Consider the following 15687-nt stretch of genomic DNA (forward strand, 5'->3'; position numbering starts at 1 on the left):
GTGATTTTACAAAAACATAAGTTTACAAAATAGAAAAAAGTCACATAGAAAGAAAAAGATACAAAAAAGAAAACAAAGAAAAATACATAAAAGAAAAAAAAGAGGAATAAAAATACAAAATACAAAAAACAAATAGATAAAAGAGAATTAAAAAACAAATCCGTTTTTAGTAACTTTAAACTCATTAGCTTGTTTCCTTGACCTCCTCACACCTCCCCTTTTTGTGTTCCCATTTAGATAATCAAATCAGCAAATCCTTACCTTCTTTCGTTTATCTTAACTCTATATCTTAACATATTATGAGTCTATATTTTCATCCATTTATCAATTCATTTTTGCATATTCTTATGAAGGCAGCCCTGTTTAGCGAAGTTTTTAATGTTTGATGTTTTATCACATCATCATCATCATCATTATTATTATTATTATTATTATTATTATTATTATTATGTTGGGAGCCACCCAGAGTAGCTGGGGAAACCCAGCCAGATGGGCAGGGTATATTATTATTATTATTATTATTATTATTATTATTATTATTATGTTTACTGATAGCCTTGAAAAACCCCTTTAACCAAACAAGACTGTTGCCATCCATCTTTCACTGCAATCTTCTTACCATGTCCTTGTTTGGCTTAGGATATTGGCTTTTCACAGCAGATCCACCAGAGTAGTCATGTGCTCATGAAATGTCAGGAACATTTTGAAACACTGTCAAATATAATAATTATGCTTTTGGGATTCTGGATCCCCGTACGACACGTATCCTTGGTCATTGACTGGCCAGCTGCGGTCAGGATTGTATCTAGCAGGGTAGGCTGGGGACGTGCGAGGGACGTGGCTGAATATAGCATTCCCGTTGTCGCGGGCTTCCAGGGGTAGAAAGAGACGCAGTTGGCTAAGAAGATGTCCTGGCCAGAAATTATTTGGGTCAGTCTTGGGATTCAGGTGGGCAAACATCTTCCTTAGCTCCCTGAAAACAAAATCCAAGGAAATAAATACTGTTAGCGTGAAACACAAACCAACACACAACCACAATATGCAGGCTTCGTGACATGGAGACTTCATGAAAACATGGTTCGTCGTTCTTGCAAGCACAAGATGAAAATACACAGGTCTACACAAAATGGAAAGGAGGCCTAGCTTTGGAGTAGGGTAGCGTTATAAACTCAGATATATAAGCTAGGTGCTGAATGACTCCTTCAACCAAGGTTACGGTCACCAAAATTGAATGTCTAGTTGCCATTTTGGGGCAAGGTGGCTCTAAAGTCTTATTTTTCAAATGGTGGACTGACTGTGATTGATTCTCATTTAAACATCTGGCTCATTCAGATGACAACCTTGAGCTAGGTTAAGAGCTTTGAGAACTTAAGGAAGAAAAGTCACTTGATCCAGGGACTGTCTGCATATATATATATGCGCATATGCACACGTGCACACACACACATATATGCATATATTACACACACACACACACACACACACACACACACACACACACACACATGTATATGCCCTTTCCAACCTCTTTTTCTTAATGGTGACTGCTCCTGCTCCACAGAAAAAGAACTTTGGCTCCTGAAATTCATTATGATTGTGCAAATCAAATATAACTGATAGAATTCTACAGGATGTGGTTTTAGTGTGTGAAAACAATCTCGATCCAAGGATCCCCAGATGATGGAGATGTCAGGCACCATCCTGACACATCTGCACTATACATTTAAAGCACTATGACACCACTTTAACAGTCATGCCTCCCCCTACAGAATCCTGGGGACTGCGGTTTGTTAAGGGTGTTGAGTTGTTAGGATACCCCTATTCCTCTCACAGAGCTACAATTCTCAGAGTGGTTGAACCATTAACTCCGATTTGCAGGTGACTTTGAAAACTGTTGTTCTGTGAAGGGACCAACTCCTAGCACCATTAGCTACCACAGTTCTCAGGAGTCTTTGACTGTTTATACCACATTACTTTAAAAGCATGGTGTGGACACAGCCTTAAATAAAGATGGGATGGGGAGTTTGAGGGAATGCACACAAGCAGGGAGAGAATAAAAGAATGAAGCAGAGTTAAAGAATATTATCGTTAAACCTGGGAATGGGAAGAAACCAAAGCAAAGTGGAAAAAAGGTGAGGAGAGGGAGGGAGGAGGCGAACCAAACCTTTAAATCAAAAGCCTGCCTGAGGAAATACCTTCAGGTACGAGACTATAAATTGTTTTTAAAACTCTTCTAAAAGAAAAGAAGAAACATTGTGTGCCATACCTTTCCACATATTGTTCCACAAGTATGCCCATTGATTCAGCTAAGGCGAAGTTATAAGCAGTGAAAAAATTATCTGGAGGAAGCACTCTTTTTGAGTGAGGCCTGCAAACAGAAATGCATCGTGAGCTTAGAGGTGGCCAAGCGGGAAAGGAGAAATCTGACAGGATAGAGGAGCCCCAGACCCAACACCTATTTCTACCCAAACAGTATATCTGAAATATTTCAGCCTGATTTCAGATCTAATCCCTGGAAGCAAGCGTAGCCTAACTTCTATGTAACACACGTGGCAATATTACGCACTCATTTACACCGACTGAAGCATGCTCACTGAATGCAGTGGCTGAATTCAAAGAGAAGGCAGCAGCAACTGGTTCTGCCAGCACTGATCACCTGACAAGTCCCTGACCTATTCTGCACACTCGCCCTGCGAACACTCTTGCCCGTGTTTGCACTGGTGGTGGGAAGCAGCACCTTGGCCTCCAGAATAGAGGGAGCAGCCAGCAGGCTGGCTTTGGCTGATGCAAAGCAGGAGTGGGGAGCTTTCTTTCAGCCCAAGGACCAGATGGCGAACTGGGCCTCCTTCCATCAAGCACCTGACGCCATCACCTGAGGCCACTTTGAAGGGGCTTGCTGCCTGTGCCGACCAGCTGACTGACAGCAAAGCCCCTCTTGGTCAATTTGCAGGTGTGTTTTGGATTCAAACCACGCCTGCACGTGGATATATTTACTCTGCAGACCGGCAAAGCTGCTCTGCAGAGGAAAAAACATCCGTTTGCGAAGCAGTGGAACCCCAAACCGTACCTGCGAACAGGCAACTGCAGAGGGGTCTGCTGTTCGTGTGCCCCACTCACCAAGGAATGTCCAGCCTGTGGGCCCGCTTAGGCACAGCAGGAGACCTCATTTGGCTCACAAGGCTGTTTTCCAAACTATGCCTGCTTGTCCCCCATCAAATGTCCTACATGACATCAGGTGCAAGAGCAGGTAAGGGTGCAGCCGCAGAGCAGCAACCGGATGCTTACAGTGCTCTCAGTGTCCTCAGCGGCACAAGAATGCCTTCCATCAGCTTCGGCTGGTGGCCCAGCTGCGCTCTTATTTAGACAGGGGCAGCCTATTTACTGTTCTGTGCTCTGGTAGCTTCTAGGTTAGATTACTGCAGCGCGTTACACGTAGGGCTGCCTCCGAAGATGGTTAGGAAACTTCAGCTAGTGCAGATTTCAGTGGCCAGGTTGCTCACCGGGGCAAGACGGTATTACACCGATCCTGGCCCAACTGCACAGGCTGCCAATTAGTTTCTGGGCCCCATTAAAGTGCTGGTTTTGATCTATAAAGCCTTAAATGGCTCAGGGCCACAGTACCTCAGGGAACTGACCTGGACTCTGCGATCATCACCTGAGGCCCTTCTTCATGGGCTTCCTCTGTGTGAGGTCTGGAGGGTGGCAACACGAGAACAGGCCTTCTTTGCAGTGGCTCCCCGTTTGTAGAATGCTCTCCCCAGGGAGGTTTGTCAGGTGCCTTGTTCATACAGCTTTAGGTGCCAGGCAAAAACGTTCCTCTTTAACCAGGCCGTCAGCTGATGGACATCTAATACCCTTTTAAATGTGTTGTGCAAGTGGGATTATTGGGTTGTGTTTGTTTTTATTAATATATTGTGTTTTTTACATTGTAATTTTATGTTGTGAACCACCTTGAGATGTGTGATAGTAAGGCGGTATACAAATTTAATAAACAAAAAAGAGGCAGCCTGTATGGGAGAGGGTTTTTTTTTTTTTTTTAATTATATACTGATCACAGGGCACTTCACAGAATAAAATCAAAATATGAAACCACAAAATACATAATCAAAATAAAAACCCAATAATCCCCCCCACACACTTTAATGTGAGGTAAACATTTGTCCCATGTGGTTTAGAGATAGAGGCCCCAGAAGTGGCTTTTTGCTATCACTAAGACAAGACACCAATCAGCTTTTGCAGAGTGACCAGGTCAACTTCAATAAGAAGGGTCAGAAAGGCTGCGAAAGAATAAGGCTGCAATCCTCACCACACTTACCTGGGGGTATACCCCCTTGCTTCTGAGTAGACATGGGTAGGATTGCAGCCTGAGGGGGCCAAACTCAATGGCACAGCTCTATATTACAAGCACTGATAAAAGTCTAGGATAACACCCAGCAGACTGAACACATACTTCATTAGTTTCCAAAACTCTCTGTATGACTTCCAGCGGGTGTTAAGGGTCTTGTCTGTTTTTTGGACCTCTGGCTTCTTAACCTCTGCCTTCTTCTTTCTAGGGGAGAAGGAAAAACAATTTGTTTAGAGACACCAAGAGGGGAATAGAGGGAGAAGACAAGAAAACACTCAGAACAGCGTTTGTCCGCAAGCCTCCTAATATTTTTGCAGCAGCAAAAACACTGTTGTTCAAATGTTGCTGAGGAAATGATTTTAAACCAGTGACCCAGTATGGGAGCCCGTAAGCAGCCCATAATGGCTGTGCTCTGAAGCAGGGGCATGGATGTGGCATAGAAATCCTAAGACCTTCCAGTCCAGCGTTCTGGACTTTGCATCCTATAGTGCCTTTGCTTTTGCTTATGCCAGGTTGAGGCATCCGATGCTCAAAGTCCACCTTCTCACTTACTTTAAGCCTCGGTGCTGTTCAAGCCTCAGGAACATTTCCCGCAGTTCTTGGGGCTGCACTAAGGGATGGTACTTCAGTCAAAACCAGGTGCCCTAACCATATGCACCTAACAGCCTATATTCCATGTGAAAGTTGCCCAGAACACCCATGGACAATTAAGCCAGGGAGCTGTGGACTGAAAGTGCCCAATCGATTCAAAATGCCCAGTTGACTGGCTTTGGTTGTAGCAAGGAAATTCCAGCATGAGAATTTGCAAAGACTTCTCTGCTGCTTCTACAGGAACTGTAATAGGGTATTATCTTCAAACCAAACCAAACCTATTTGTATATCATCTTGATTTTTTTAAAAAACCCAAACAAACCCTTTTTTGTCTCCCGAAGTGCTTATGGGTTGTGCTGATGGCAATCTTGGTTGGTATCCAGATTGGTCATAATAACCTCCAGGTTGTCTCATTTTGCGGAAATGGTTCCCCTCTCTTACAATTCTGTCCGGTGGGTAGAGCAAAGCTGATGGTACAGAAAACGAAAATTTTAGAAGAAAGAAAGAACTGTGGCATTACAGTCAACCCACATACAGCAAAATTTCTACCTTAGCTATACAGTGGTACCTCGGGTTAAGTACTTAATTCATTCCAGAGGTCCGTTCTTAACCTGAAACTTTTCTTAACCTGAAGCACCACTTTAGCTAATGGGGCCTCCTGCTGCCACTGTGCCGCCGGAGCACGATTTCTGTTCTCATCCTGAAGCAAAGTTCTTAACCCGAGGTACTATTTCTGGGTTAGCAGATTCTGTAACCTGAAGTGTATGTAACCCAAGGTACCACTGTACAAATAATCCTGGGTAGGTTCAAGCAACTTGTGGATTTCCCCATGACTCACGTGAGTGGTGGACCTCTAGAGCGGACAGCTTGCCTGAAAGAGCCCAACCTGAGCCGGTGCATCTGAGTTAATTGGGCGTTGCTGGTGTAACTCTGCACCAGCCAATCTCCCTCCTCGCTTTGCCTACCTTACAGAACTTGGATGGGCATTGCCTGCGCTCTAAAGCCTACCTTCATAAGGGCTAGAAACGCAGCCATGTTGGTGTGCTTGTGGAGCACTTGTACGGAATCGCAGGATAACAACAGGCTGTGTGTAAAGTTCCGCAGCGCAACCCTATACATCTTTGCACGGAAATAAGTCTGCTAGAACATAACTCCCTAAGCAAGTGGGTTTAGGGTTGTAACCTGAGTCGACTGTATTCTTTGTTATACCAGACCCACCACCCATCAGACCTGAACAACTACATAACAGTGTTATTCTGCCTAGGTATTTTTTTTGGGGGGGGGGGATTAGCAGGCGACTTTGACCCTGAGCCAGTGTAAACACCACCCAGCTTTGATGATATATACAGCATTCCCTCCAGTCCCCTTGTTTCACCATACCCCTTTTCAGCATCTTCTCGGTAAGCGGGACGCCGTATTTTTCACACAGCTTGAGACACTGAGTGTAGACCAGGTAGCAAGCCAGCCGGTGTTGGTCCACCAGCTCTCCCATTTCACCCTGGATGGTGCTCGGAAAGCAGTGGCCGTCCACAACTGCGTCTCCGGATTTCACAAGCTTACACTGTTCTGCATATTCCAAGGGGTTGGTCTTTCTCTGCAACGAAAAGACATTGCCTCTTTTGTTACAAAACATCTGAATGCTGCTGTCCTGTGCAAAACATCGTAGTGTGCCGAGGAGGATTTTCCACCTGAGAATTAAAGGACCTACTAATATAGGGCTTGTGGGAAAGTGTGGTCCTCCAGATATTGTTGGGACAGCAACTCCTCTCAATTCTAATCAACAGGACTATTGGCCAGGGATGATGGGGATTCTTGGTTCAAACGCAGGTTTCCCATTCCTGACCTAATGTATATTCCTTTCTAACTCTGCCCTACACACTGTCGGGGTGGGGAGCCTGTGGCCCAGCCGGTGTTGCTGCACTCCAACTCCCATCAGCCCCAGCCAGCATGGCCAACAGAAGAAGAGAAGAAGAGTTTGGATTTGATATCCCGCCTTTCACTCCCCTTCAGGAGTCTCAAAGCAGCTAACATTCTCCTTTCCCTTCCTCCCCCACAACAAACACTCTGTGAGGTGAGTGGGGCTGAGAGACTTCAAAGAAGTGTGACTAGCCCAAGGTCACCCAGCAGCTGCATGTGGAGGAGCGGAGACGCAAACCCAGTTCCCCAGGTTACGAGACTACCACTCTTAACCACTACACCACACTGGCTCTCCAGTCAAGGATGATGGGAGTTGGAGTCCAACGATGACAACAACAACTGAAGGGATACGAGTTCCCACTCCTGATCTGTGAAAAGGTACCTGAAAATGGTCTGAGAAGCTCCCCCCACCAAAAAAACCCTCCCTTCCTCCTGCAGCCTTTTAGTGACCCCAAAATCTGCTCTGAGGAAAGGGGGAATCAGGACAGAAAATGGAAAGAAAAATTGCTGAAAGGAGCGTCCAGTTAGTAGGGGGAGAATTTCCACTGGATTTGACTCACTGCTGTGAATGGAGTAAGTCCTTTAACTTGCAAAACCCAAGGTTTGGAGCCAACTCAACAGAGTAAGACAGCGTTTGAGGGGTAACTCGACGTGTCTTTTTACAGCATCGAAGGTGCAAAGAGTTCTGCCGCAGAAACACGGTACCTTAGTCCGTCGTCTCATTTCCTTGTATCTTTTCCCAGCTTCCTCCATCTGATTAAAAGATAGATGCATGCGGTCTACTTCTGTGTTGATGGGGGGAACTTCAAGCCGGCATATCTTTGCTTCACCAGAATGTTTGGAGAATGTACCACTTCTCCTACAAGACTTCTGTGGTGCGGAAGGTGGGAGCTCTTCTGTTTCTTTCAGAAGGGGAGAAAGGGGGAAACATTAGAAACCTGTCAGAATTTCTCACAAACAGGAAATCTGTGCCATGACCACCAGCAAGCACCTGTCGCCTGACAGTTTAATGCCTTTTCATGCTAGATCATGCTGGCTCATTCTCTTTCTTCATAGGAGGACGTCATGAGATATTTTTCCTCACAGGGGTTTTCAAAGTGAACAGTAGCCATTCTTGTCATGAAATTCTACTCAATATTGAACCAGAGCAGAACTTCGACGTTTAGTTAGTAGAGTAAAAACTTAAACATGTTGCAGGATTCCCCAAAAATAGACCAGAGGCAATTAATATTGAATCCAGCAGAGTTTTACTGCTACTGAAGGCAAATGAGCATAATGGTCACAAATCCAATACATTCAGGATTGGCACTGTCCGTAAGAAATCCAGTTGCAGCAGACTTAACTTAAACTTACAATAACTTATAATAAGTCTAAACCTTAACACTAAGCATACTATGTACAGAACACCACACCAGAAGGAAGAGAGGTAGAAAGAGAAAGTGAAACCATGGCTCCTTCTGGCCCTACATTTATAGTCAGCATGACCTTGACTGAAAGAGAAAGAGAACCAGTTTAAACCAGCTGTACTCAGCTTCTCAGAAAAAATAACCCAAACATCAGTAACCTTCTGCTTGTTTCTTTCACACAGAGAAGCTTCCAGAACCCTCTTGAATTAATTAGAATAGGAAAGATCTCTACACATCAGATCAATACTTTCTGCACTAAGAAATGCAAACTGACAATTCTGGCCTGTTGTATTAAAAGAAAGTAATTCCCTTGCAATACTTATTCGAGAGTAATCACCTCAAATCCAGTAGGGCTTACATCTGCACAGCACTGGGAATTCTAATCTGAGGTACAGACTCATAGAACTGTGGAACTGGAAGGGACCCAAAGGGTCCTCAAGTCCAAAGCAGGTAGCTATGGTGAAAACCAAAACAAAGCAGCCCTTGTTTCTGATATAATTCAGAACGCTTTTGCCTCTGGCTCCACCTCTACTGGCCTGCAGCCCCCAACAGATTACACACACACCACTGAAGGAAATACAGCTCTTGACATAAAAAGCCTGTCCATTTGACTCTGAATTGCATTTGTTGGGGTTTCCATGGAGTAGGCACAGCAAAGGGGAACTTTTCCCTGCACCTTTATCCCTGGCCAGCAGGGGTTGAAGGACTGCGGCGGCAGCTGTACTGCTCCATCAGTCTCCTTCGCTTCTGACCAGGGGCCAGGATGGCAGCCTTACAACATACTGGACAGCAGAGTATCTTTTGAAGAGGAACGAAAGCATGGACTGAAAACTGAAGGTGGCCTTTCCCCCACCCCCTCTGGCAGTGGTTTGCTGGTTGGCCCAGTCATGCCACTCAATTATTTTATGTGAAGATTGACTCCGCAAGACCAATGCTGCTGGAGGTAAAAAGTACTACTAGGGTTATTCAGATATGACTCAAACATCCCTTCCAAATATGTAGGCCAAACCTGCCTTTCCTTCCCATCTGTAATCAGCTTGGGTTAGCAAGGCTCTTAGAAACTCTTGGAGGTGCAGGATAAATTGCTACAGCCAGGGCTTGTAGTATCAGGATACACACTGGAGTGCCAACTTATTTTTTTTGTACAAGGAATTCCTATGATAACCTTTATTACAACCATCAGCAACTGAAGCTGAAAACTTCATCCCCGTTAGCGATGTCAAGACAACAGAACCACGTCCTAACACTTTTGCTTGTTTGTTTACCTGGCTTTGATTCTTTAGGCTGCCTCCATTGCTCTCTTAAGTTATCTGCCCATATTCTCTGACACTCAACCAGGTCATCATTGTTTATATAATTCACTTTCTTTGACATCATGAGGTAGGTGATCACGTCTTCCAGGTCAGTTGTACTGAGAGGAATGTTGGTCTGCAAACGAGTATAAAATCAAAACTGCAATCATCAGGTCCAATCACAGTAAGTAAGATGTGTGACCACCAAACTGAAGAGAGAGAGAGTCACTCCTTATTGCAATAATCTGCCTTATCTTTGTACGTTCTTCACAAAATATGCATGTTTGAAATGCATCATATCCTAAAAAAACACATTATGTATGCATTTTAACCTAGTATGTGCTTATCTTTAATGTATAGTTTTTGTGCTGAGAACCATATTAGCAAAGTGCAAAAACGGAAGGGGTGATTTCATTTCGATCTGTATATTCTCCCAGGAAGCAGAATTCAGAACCCGTTATATTCAAATGCTAACCCACTGAAATCCTTGAGCATTCGTATTGTGTGTGCCCATTAGCAGCAAGTGAAATGATGTAGGCCAATAGTTGGTGTGCAAGAGGATGCCTGTGCCCTGATTTGGCTAGAAGCATAAGCATATAGAAGCTGCACACACATCCTTCAACGTAAGAGGAACAAGTGTGCAAAAATGGGTTGAATATGTGATTCCCATGGCTGAGAAGCAACTACCGAAAATCCCCACCCAGGAACATCTACCCAATCTCTCTGTCTAAACAGGGAAATGGCTTATAAATAGTCTTTGCCACTTACCTCTTGGATTATTTTAATGAAGTCGGCTCTGCTGAACCTCATCGTCTTGGTCCTGTCTGATTTCTTAAAGAGGTCCACCAGCTTGAGTTTCTGCTTGTGCAGAAGGTTTTGCAGCGTCATGAGGGACTTGGGGTGAGGAGCGTTGACACGAGGGATGACAATCTTGTGTGGTGGCTTCGGTCTCAGATTCTGAAAGACATTGGGTGGGGGGGAGGGGATGGAAAAGGACATGTAAAACGTTCTTCCTGTGAAGAAGAAACATTCTCATTGGTCATAGAGAAACATTCTCATTGGCCATAGGAACACGAAAGAACCAGCCAATCAGTCATCACAATGAAAACAATGAAACATCACAATGAAACAACATTATGAAGCCACGTAGCCAATCAGAGCTGGCGTTGTGTTGATGGTGAAGGCGAGAAAAACTATTCCCATTGACCTCACTCTGAATAGAGGGAACAGTTAAGTGTCCCTTTTGATCAGGTGAGTGAGCTGAACTCCCTGTCATGCTGCAAGTTTTCTTACCGGCCAGGATTGCAAAACAAGCCTGTTGTCCTGATCCAAATGCAGTTTGTGGAGTTGCAGGTGATGAGTTGAGGCAGAATGTGGATAGGGATGCAGGCAACTCCCAATTAACATGGGGTTTGTTGCAAGGCACCACACATTTAAGTGAAATTGAGTATATTTGAAGAACCACCATTGAAAAAGTCTGCAAACACCCCGTTCGGCCACCGCACCACCCTTTTTCTGATGCTTCCGGGTCACTTCTGGGTTTGGCGCGATGCATGCATGCATGAATGGTGCATGCATGGATGCATCTAAAACAGTTGCTGCCTGTATATATAGATTCACATCCCATTGAAGAGGATACACTGTAAATAAACCGTGTCTACTTTTGGATGTGCTTCCAGATACACATGTCCATGCATATTGCATTACCTTAACAAAATGCCCATTGGCTGCAAATCCCCGTCCCCATCTTGCCCTAATCAGGATCTATGCTTGATGGGATTGTGGCAGGAGAGGGTTAAGGTTAGCTGCTTGGCAACAGAGACACGCTCCCTCTTCCCCCCAATATCCTTCCTGGTGCAAAGGTAAAGGTGTGTGTGTGTGTGTGTGTGTGTGTGTGTGTGTGTGTGTGACCTTGTTGTTATATTGCATAATTTCATTTGTTACATTGTTCTATTTTTGTTAATGGATATTGTAAAAGAGTAATAGCTGAGATGGGGGAACATTTTTGTTTGCAAAATGAAAACCTCCATTTGGGGTCTTCACGACCTTAAATCAGTCAGTCAGTTAAATTTATCCGATCTTCTGAGCTGCTAAGGCACAGGCAGAAACCTTATAAGTAGAATATTTATCTCAACCCATCAACAAATTACGTATTTCTCCCATTATTCGAAACTGAAACTCCCTGGAGAATTGTATCCCTATGAGATAGCACACAGGGAGCAAAACTGCCTTAAATGTCAAACAGCTGAGTCGCTGAGGCCAGCTGTGGCTCTCTGTGGCACTATGAATTTGCAAGTTCCTAATAAGTTCCAACACTGTCACACAGCCAACCCCTCATTTACCCGTGAAACCGCAAACCCACTGAAAAAGCCTGCAAACACCCCGTACCGCCCTTTTAGTGACGTCTTTATGACGTTTCTGGGTTACTTTCGGGTTTGGCACTGTGTGTGTGACAGCACATATATTGGTCACACCTAAAACAGGAGGGACGCGGGTGGTGCTGTGATTTAAACCACTGAGCCTAGGGCTTGCCGATCAGAAGGTCGGCAGTTCGAATCCCCGCAACGGGGTGAGCTCCCGTTGCTCAGTCCCTGCTCCTGCCAACCTAGCAGTTCGAAAGCACATCAAAGTGCAAGTAGATAAATAGGTACTGCTCCGGTGGGAAGGTAAACGGCGTTTCCGTGCGCTGCTCTGGTTCGCCAGAAGCGGCTTAGTCATGCTGGTCACATGACCTAGAAGCTATACGCCGGCTCCCTCGGCCAATAAAGCGAGATGAGCACTGCAACCCCAGAGTCGGTCACGACTGGACCTAATGGTCAGGGGTCCCTTTACCTTTACCTTAAAACAGGAGGAGAGCGGATCTGGCAGTCAGAGCCAACCCCCTGGGCTAACTGTAAGTAAGAAGGCAGGCAGGTGGGGGCTAGCTAATGGCAGGGAGATGGGGGGGCGGGGCCTGCCAAACTAGCCCCTAAAGGACCAGCCTCCACCGCTTACCTCAAGGGTGTCATCTTCCCACAACTTGGCTTGCACTTTAGTCTTCAACGCTTCCTTGTCTTCTTGTATCTTCCTCAGCACATTTTGTTCCTGCTCACTGACGGGCTCTTTCCCCATCAGCCACTGCTCCAGGTCCACACAGTTCAGCAGATTCTGCAGTTGTATTCTTCCCTGGATCCAAGCTTCCAGCTCTTGCAGGTCTACCTCCTCTTTCGCAGAGGTTTTATCTTCAACCTCTGGAGGTTTTCCTGAGCCCACAGGTTTCTGCTCTGGAGCGGGAAGTTCAGGCGGGCGAGGCCTGGGCCCACGAACCGCCATTTCATTCATCGGAGGGGCAATGAGAATGCGACGTCGAGATCTGGGGGGCCCAAATCTGCTTGCTTTCACTTTGAGGAAAAAATGTGGATAAGCCTCTCTGATCTTGAATTGTTTAAAGCAGTGATCTAAAACCCAATCCAGGTTGTCGGCGGGGGAGTCTTCGAGCAATGCTGCATTTGACAGAGCTTCGCCTTCGCTGAAAAGAGAACAAAGGGATGAGGAAGTTAAATTTACCCCAATAAAACAAAACCTTGTTTTATATCCCCCACCCAAAGCTAAGTCTCTTTCCATTAGACCTCCACCAGGAATGGATAATTCTGCTGTTTCTGCACTGTGTTTGATCTGACCAGTCAATCAGTTACTCAAGGGCAGAATTACAGGCTCTCTCTGAGACACACCATAGAAGTGGCTCATGAAGACACAGAAAAATAAATAAATATATATATAAATAATGAAGAAACAGAAGGGGCTGGAGTGTCTCTATCGCTGGGCAGTTTTTTCTTTTACACATACTAGATAAACTGTTTGGAGTACAACAAAATGTGCTTGTCTGTTTTTTTTAAAAAATAGTGCATGTAACCCATGTTCAGATTAATATGTGTATGCGGCGTTGGGGGGGGGGCTTACTTTATGTGATGGCCTCACCCGCTATTGTTTTTAGAAAGGGATGGGGAGGGGGACAGTAATTTGACAAAAACTACGGGGGCTGGAGCTTGCAGATTACCTAAAGGCTCTCATACCTAATTGCCACCCCCCCTCCACATCCATAAGCTGGGCACCACATTTCATTACTTCAATGTGCAATTTGCATGCACGGCACATTACTGTCATATAGAACAATAAATTCATGGGGAAGGGATGCATTTATTCATGGCATAGGAACTACATGTGTTACTTGTTTTACCCAATGAGCGGATAGTTGAGAAGACAACCCAGAGCAGGTGTCTTCAAAGTCTTACAATCCAACTTGGGTTGCCAGCTGGGTGATTGTGGCCCTGTGTATCAGCTACCACTGTCTGGGAAACATCAGTGTACAGAAAGAATGCCTCTTTCAGTTGCTCACTCAGTGCCATTGTATCATAGCAGGAAGCAACTTAAAAGCCAAATCCCACACGATGCTCATGAGAAAGAAAGAAAGAACTGAGGTCGGCTGGCAATGTTTCTATTATACTTAATATTTTTGTGTCAGCGTCACTTGTGCAGGTTCTCTGCTATTCACTTGTGTTCCTTTGATGGCGAGAGAGGATGGGGTTGGCCTAGACACACCCTTCTTTCTTAAGGAAAAACAAACCAGATTTTACAAGATTAAAATTATTCTACCCCTATTTCTTTACAAGCAAAGAACAACCTCTGGGGGGGGGGGGGTTCTTGTCTTTTATATGCTGTAAGAAATGTTGATGTTTTATATGAATGTTTTCCTGTTCTGTTTTATAATACAGTACATTTATGTATGAGTTTTTCTATGTAACCCGCTCAGATACCTTTTAGTTGACAACTTTTGGCCCATTTTGAGGGCACCACGTTGGCCATCTCCAATAAACAATAACAGTTCCTTAAATGCTGCACTACTGAATTCACACCTCCCAAAAACCCTACTGAACTAATTGTTTATAATGTTATCTGTGGGAAACGGGCTCCGTAAGGCCTCATGCTGCAGTCTACAAACCTCTTGGGCGAAGAAACGACACTTAGCCGAGGTTGCGACGAAGTGCTAAATTGCCGCGATTCACTCCGAGCGCCTGATGTTCGCGATGACCAGCTCGTCTGATCCATTTTGGTCGACATTTCGGTGTAGGATCGGACGCCTCCTAACGAAAAAAATCGTCCGGTGGGTTTTTCAGAAGAAGCTCAGAAAAGCCTTCTCATCTCAGATGGGCAGAGGGGAAAGAAGAAGCCGAGGACGAACCCCCTTCTTTCTCTTCTGTAGCCCTCAAGCGGTCCAGGGAGCAAAAGGGCAAGGTCCGCGTTGTTCTTTCTTACGCATCTGCGTTAGAGCACAAGGCAAGAGTTGCATTTTGGCGGGCGCCAAGGCAACGGCCGCGGACGGCGGCAGCTGATTGGCCGAGAGACGCCGGCCCGAACGTTGTGTCGGCAACCCTGGGAAGCAGCTCGCGCCAATCCCGCGTGGCGATGAATGGCTCGGCGTCGCTCTTGCGCCTGGACAGTGGATTCTCGAGACGGAGGCCGTGAAGCTGGAAGGAGACTGGACGTGGCGCAGGCTTTTGGTTTGTTCGCAGCCTGATCCTATCCAAAACCCCACTGAAGTCAACGGGGAGCGCGCGTGGCTCTCAAGGCGGAGCACGTTAACACTTAAATCGGTTTCTCTGCTTCCCCGTCTATGCAGTTGGCCGAGCAAACAGAGTAAGCTTCCCGGAGCGACTTTTTAATACTAGGTTGCCATATTTCAAACAGTGAAAATCCGGAGCTTTTGGGGGCAAAGTTGTTGAGCTATTTTTTTATGGAAAATCGGCATGGGCTGCCGTACATCCGAAGTTTCCCGGGCACCCAATCCATTTCCACCGGGATGCCGCTAGAGACAGCGGTATTCCGTATATGTTATATATAACAGGCAAATTCCAGACGTATGACAACCCTATTTCCATAGGAGCCAACTCCCAGGGCCTGAGGGGTCTTCGCCCCCCTAAAATATTTGAGGGGGCCCACCCACCTCCAGTTGATGGGCATTGCCATTCAAATAGTGTGCTGTGCCATGTCATGTGATCCAATTTTGCGGGGCAGGCCTCCCCCCCCATATTTTAGTCAAGTTTGCACCTGTCTATTTCACGATTCATCCTGTAGCTCCTAAATTCTAAAGCATGAACAC

At 45.4% G+C, this 15687-nt stretch overlaps 1 protein-coding gene across 2 annotated transcripts; it reads right to left on the reverse strand.

Annotated features, from left to right (window-relative positions):
- Window positions 1–605: 605 nt before the first annotated feature.
- Window positions 606–14843, reverse strand: EFCAB12 (EF-hand calcium binding domain 12). Of its 2 annotated transcripts, none has more exons than XM_083601193.1 (10): window positions 14530–14843; window positions 12546–13059; window positions 10320–10508; window positions 9525–9687; window positions 7559–7755; window positions 6317–6530; window positions 5259–5403; window positions 4451–4549; window positions 2267–2368; window positions 606–973 (listed from the first exon to the last, which is right to left on the reverse strand). In XM_083601193.1, the coding sequence occupies exons 1-10, from the start codon at window positions 14646–14648 to the stop codon at window positions 715–717; spliced, it is 2001 nt and encodes a 666-aa protein (XP_083457319.1). In that variant the 5' UTR covers window positions 14649–14843; the 3' UTR covers window positions 606–714. The 2 variants fall into 2 exon arrangements, with proteins under 2 accessions (XP_083457319.1, XP_083457320.1); XM_083601194.1 differs by having other exon boundaries at window positions 7559–7749; window positions 14530–14841.
- Window positions 14844–15687: the final 844 nt, after the last annotated feature.

Source organism: Podarcis filfolensis (genome assembly GCF_964270895.1).
Source record: "Podarcis filfolensis genome assembly, chromosome: 2".
Taxonomy (NCBI): Eukaryota; Metazoa; Chordata; class Lepidosauria; order Squamata; family Lacertidae; genus Podarcis; species Podarcis filfolensis.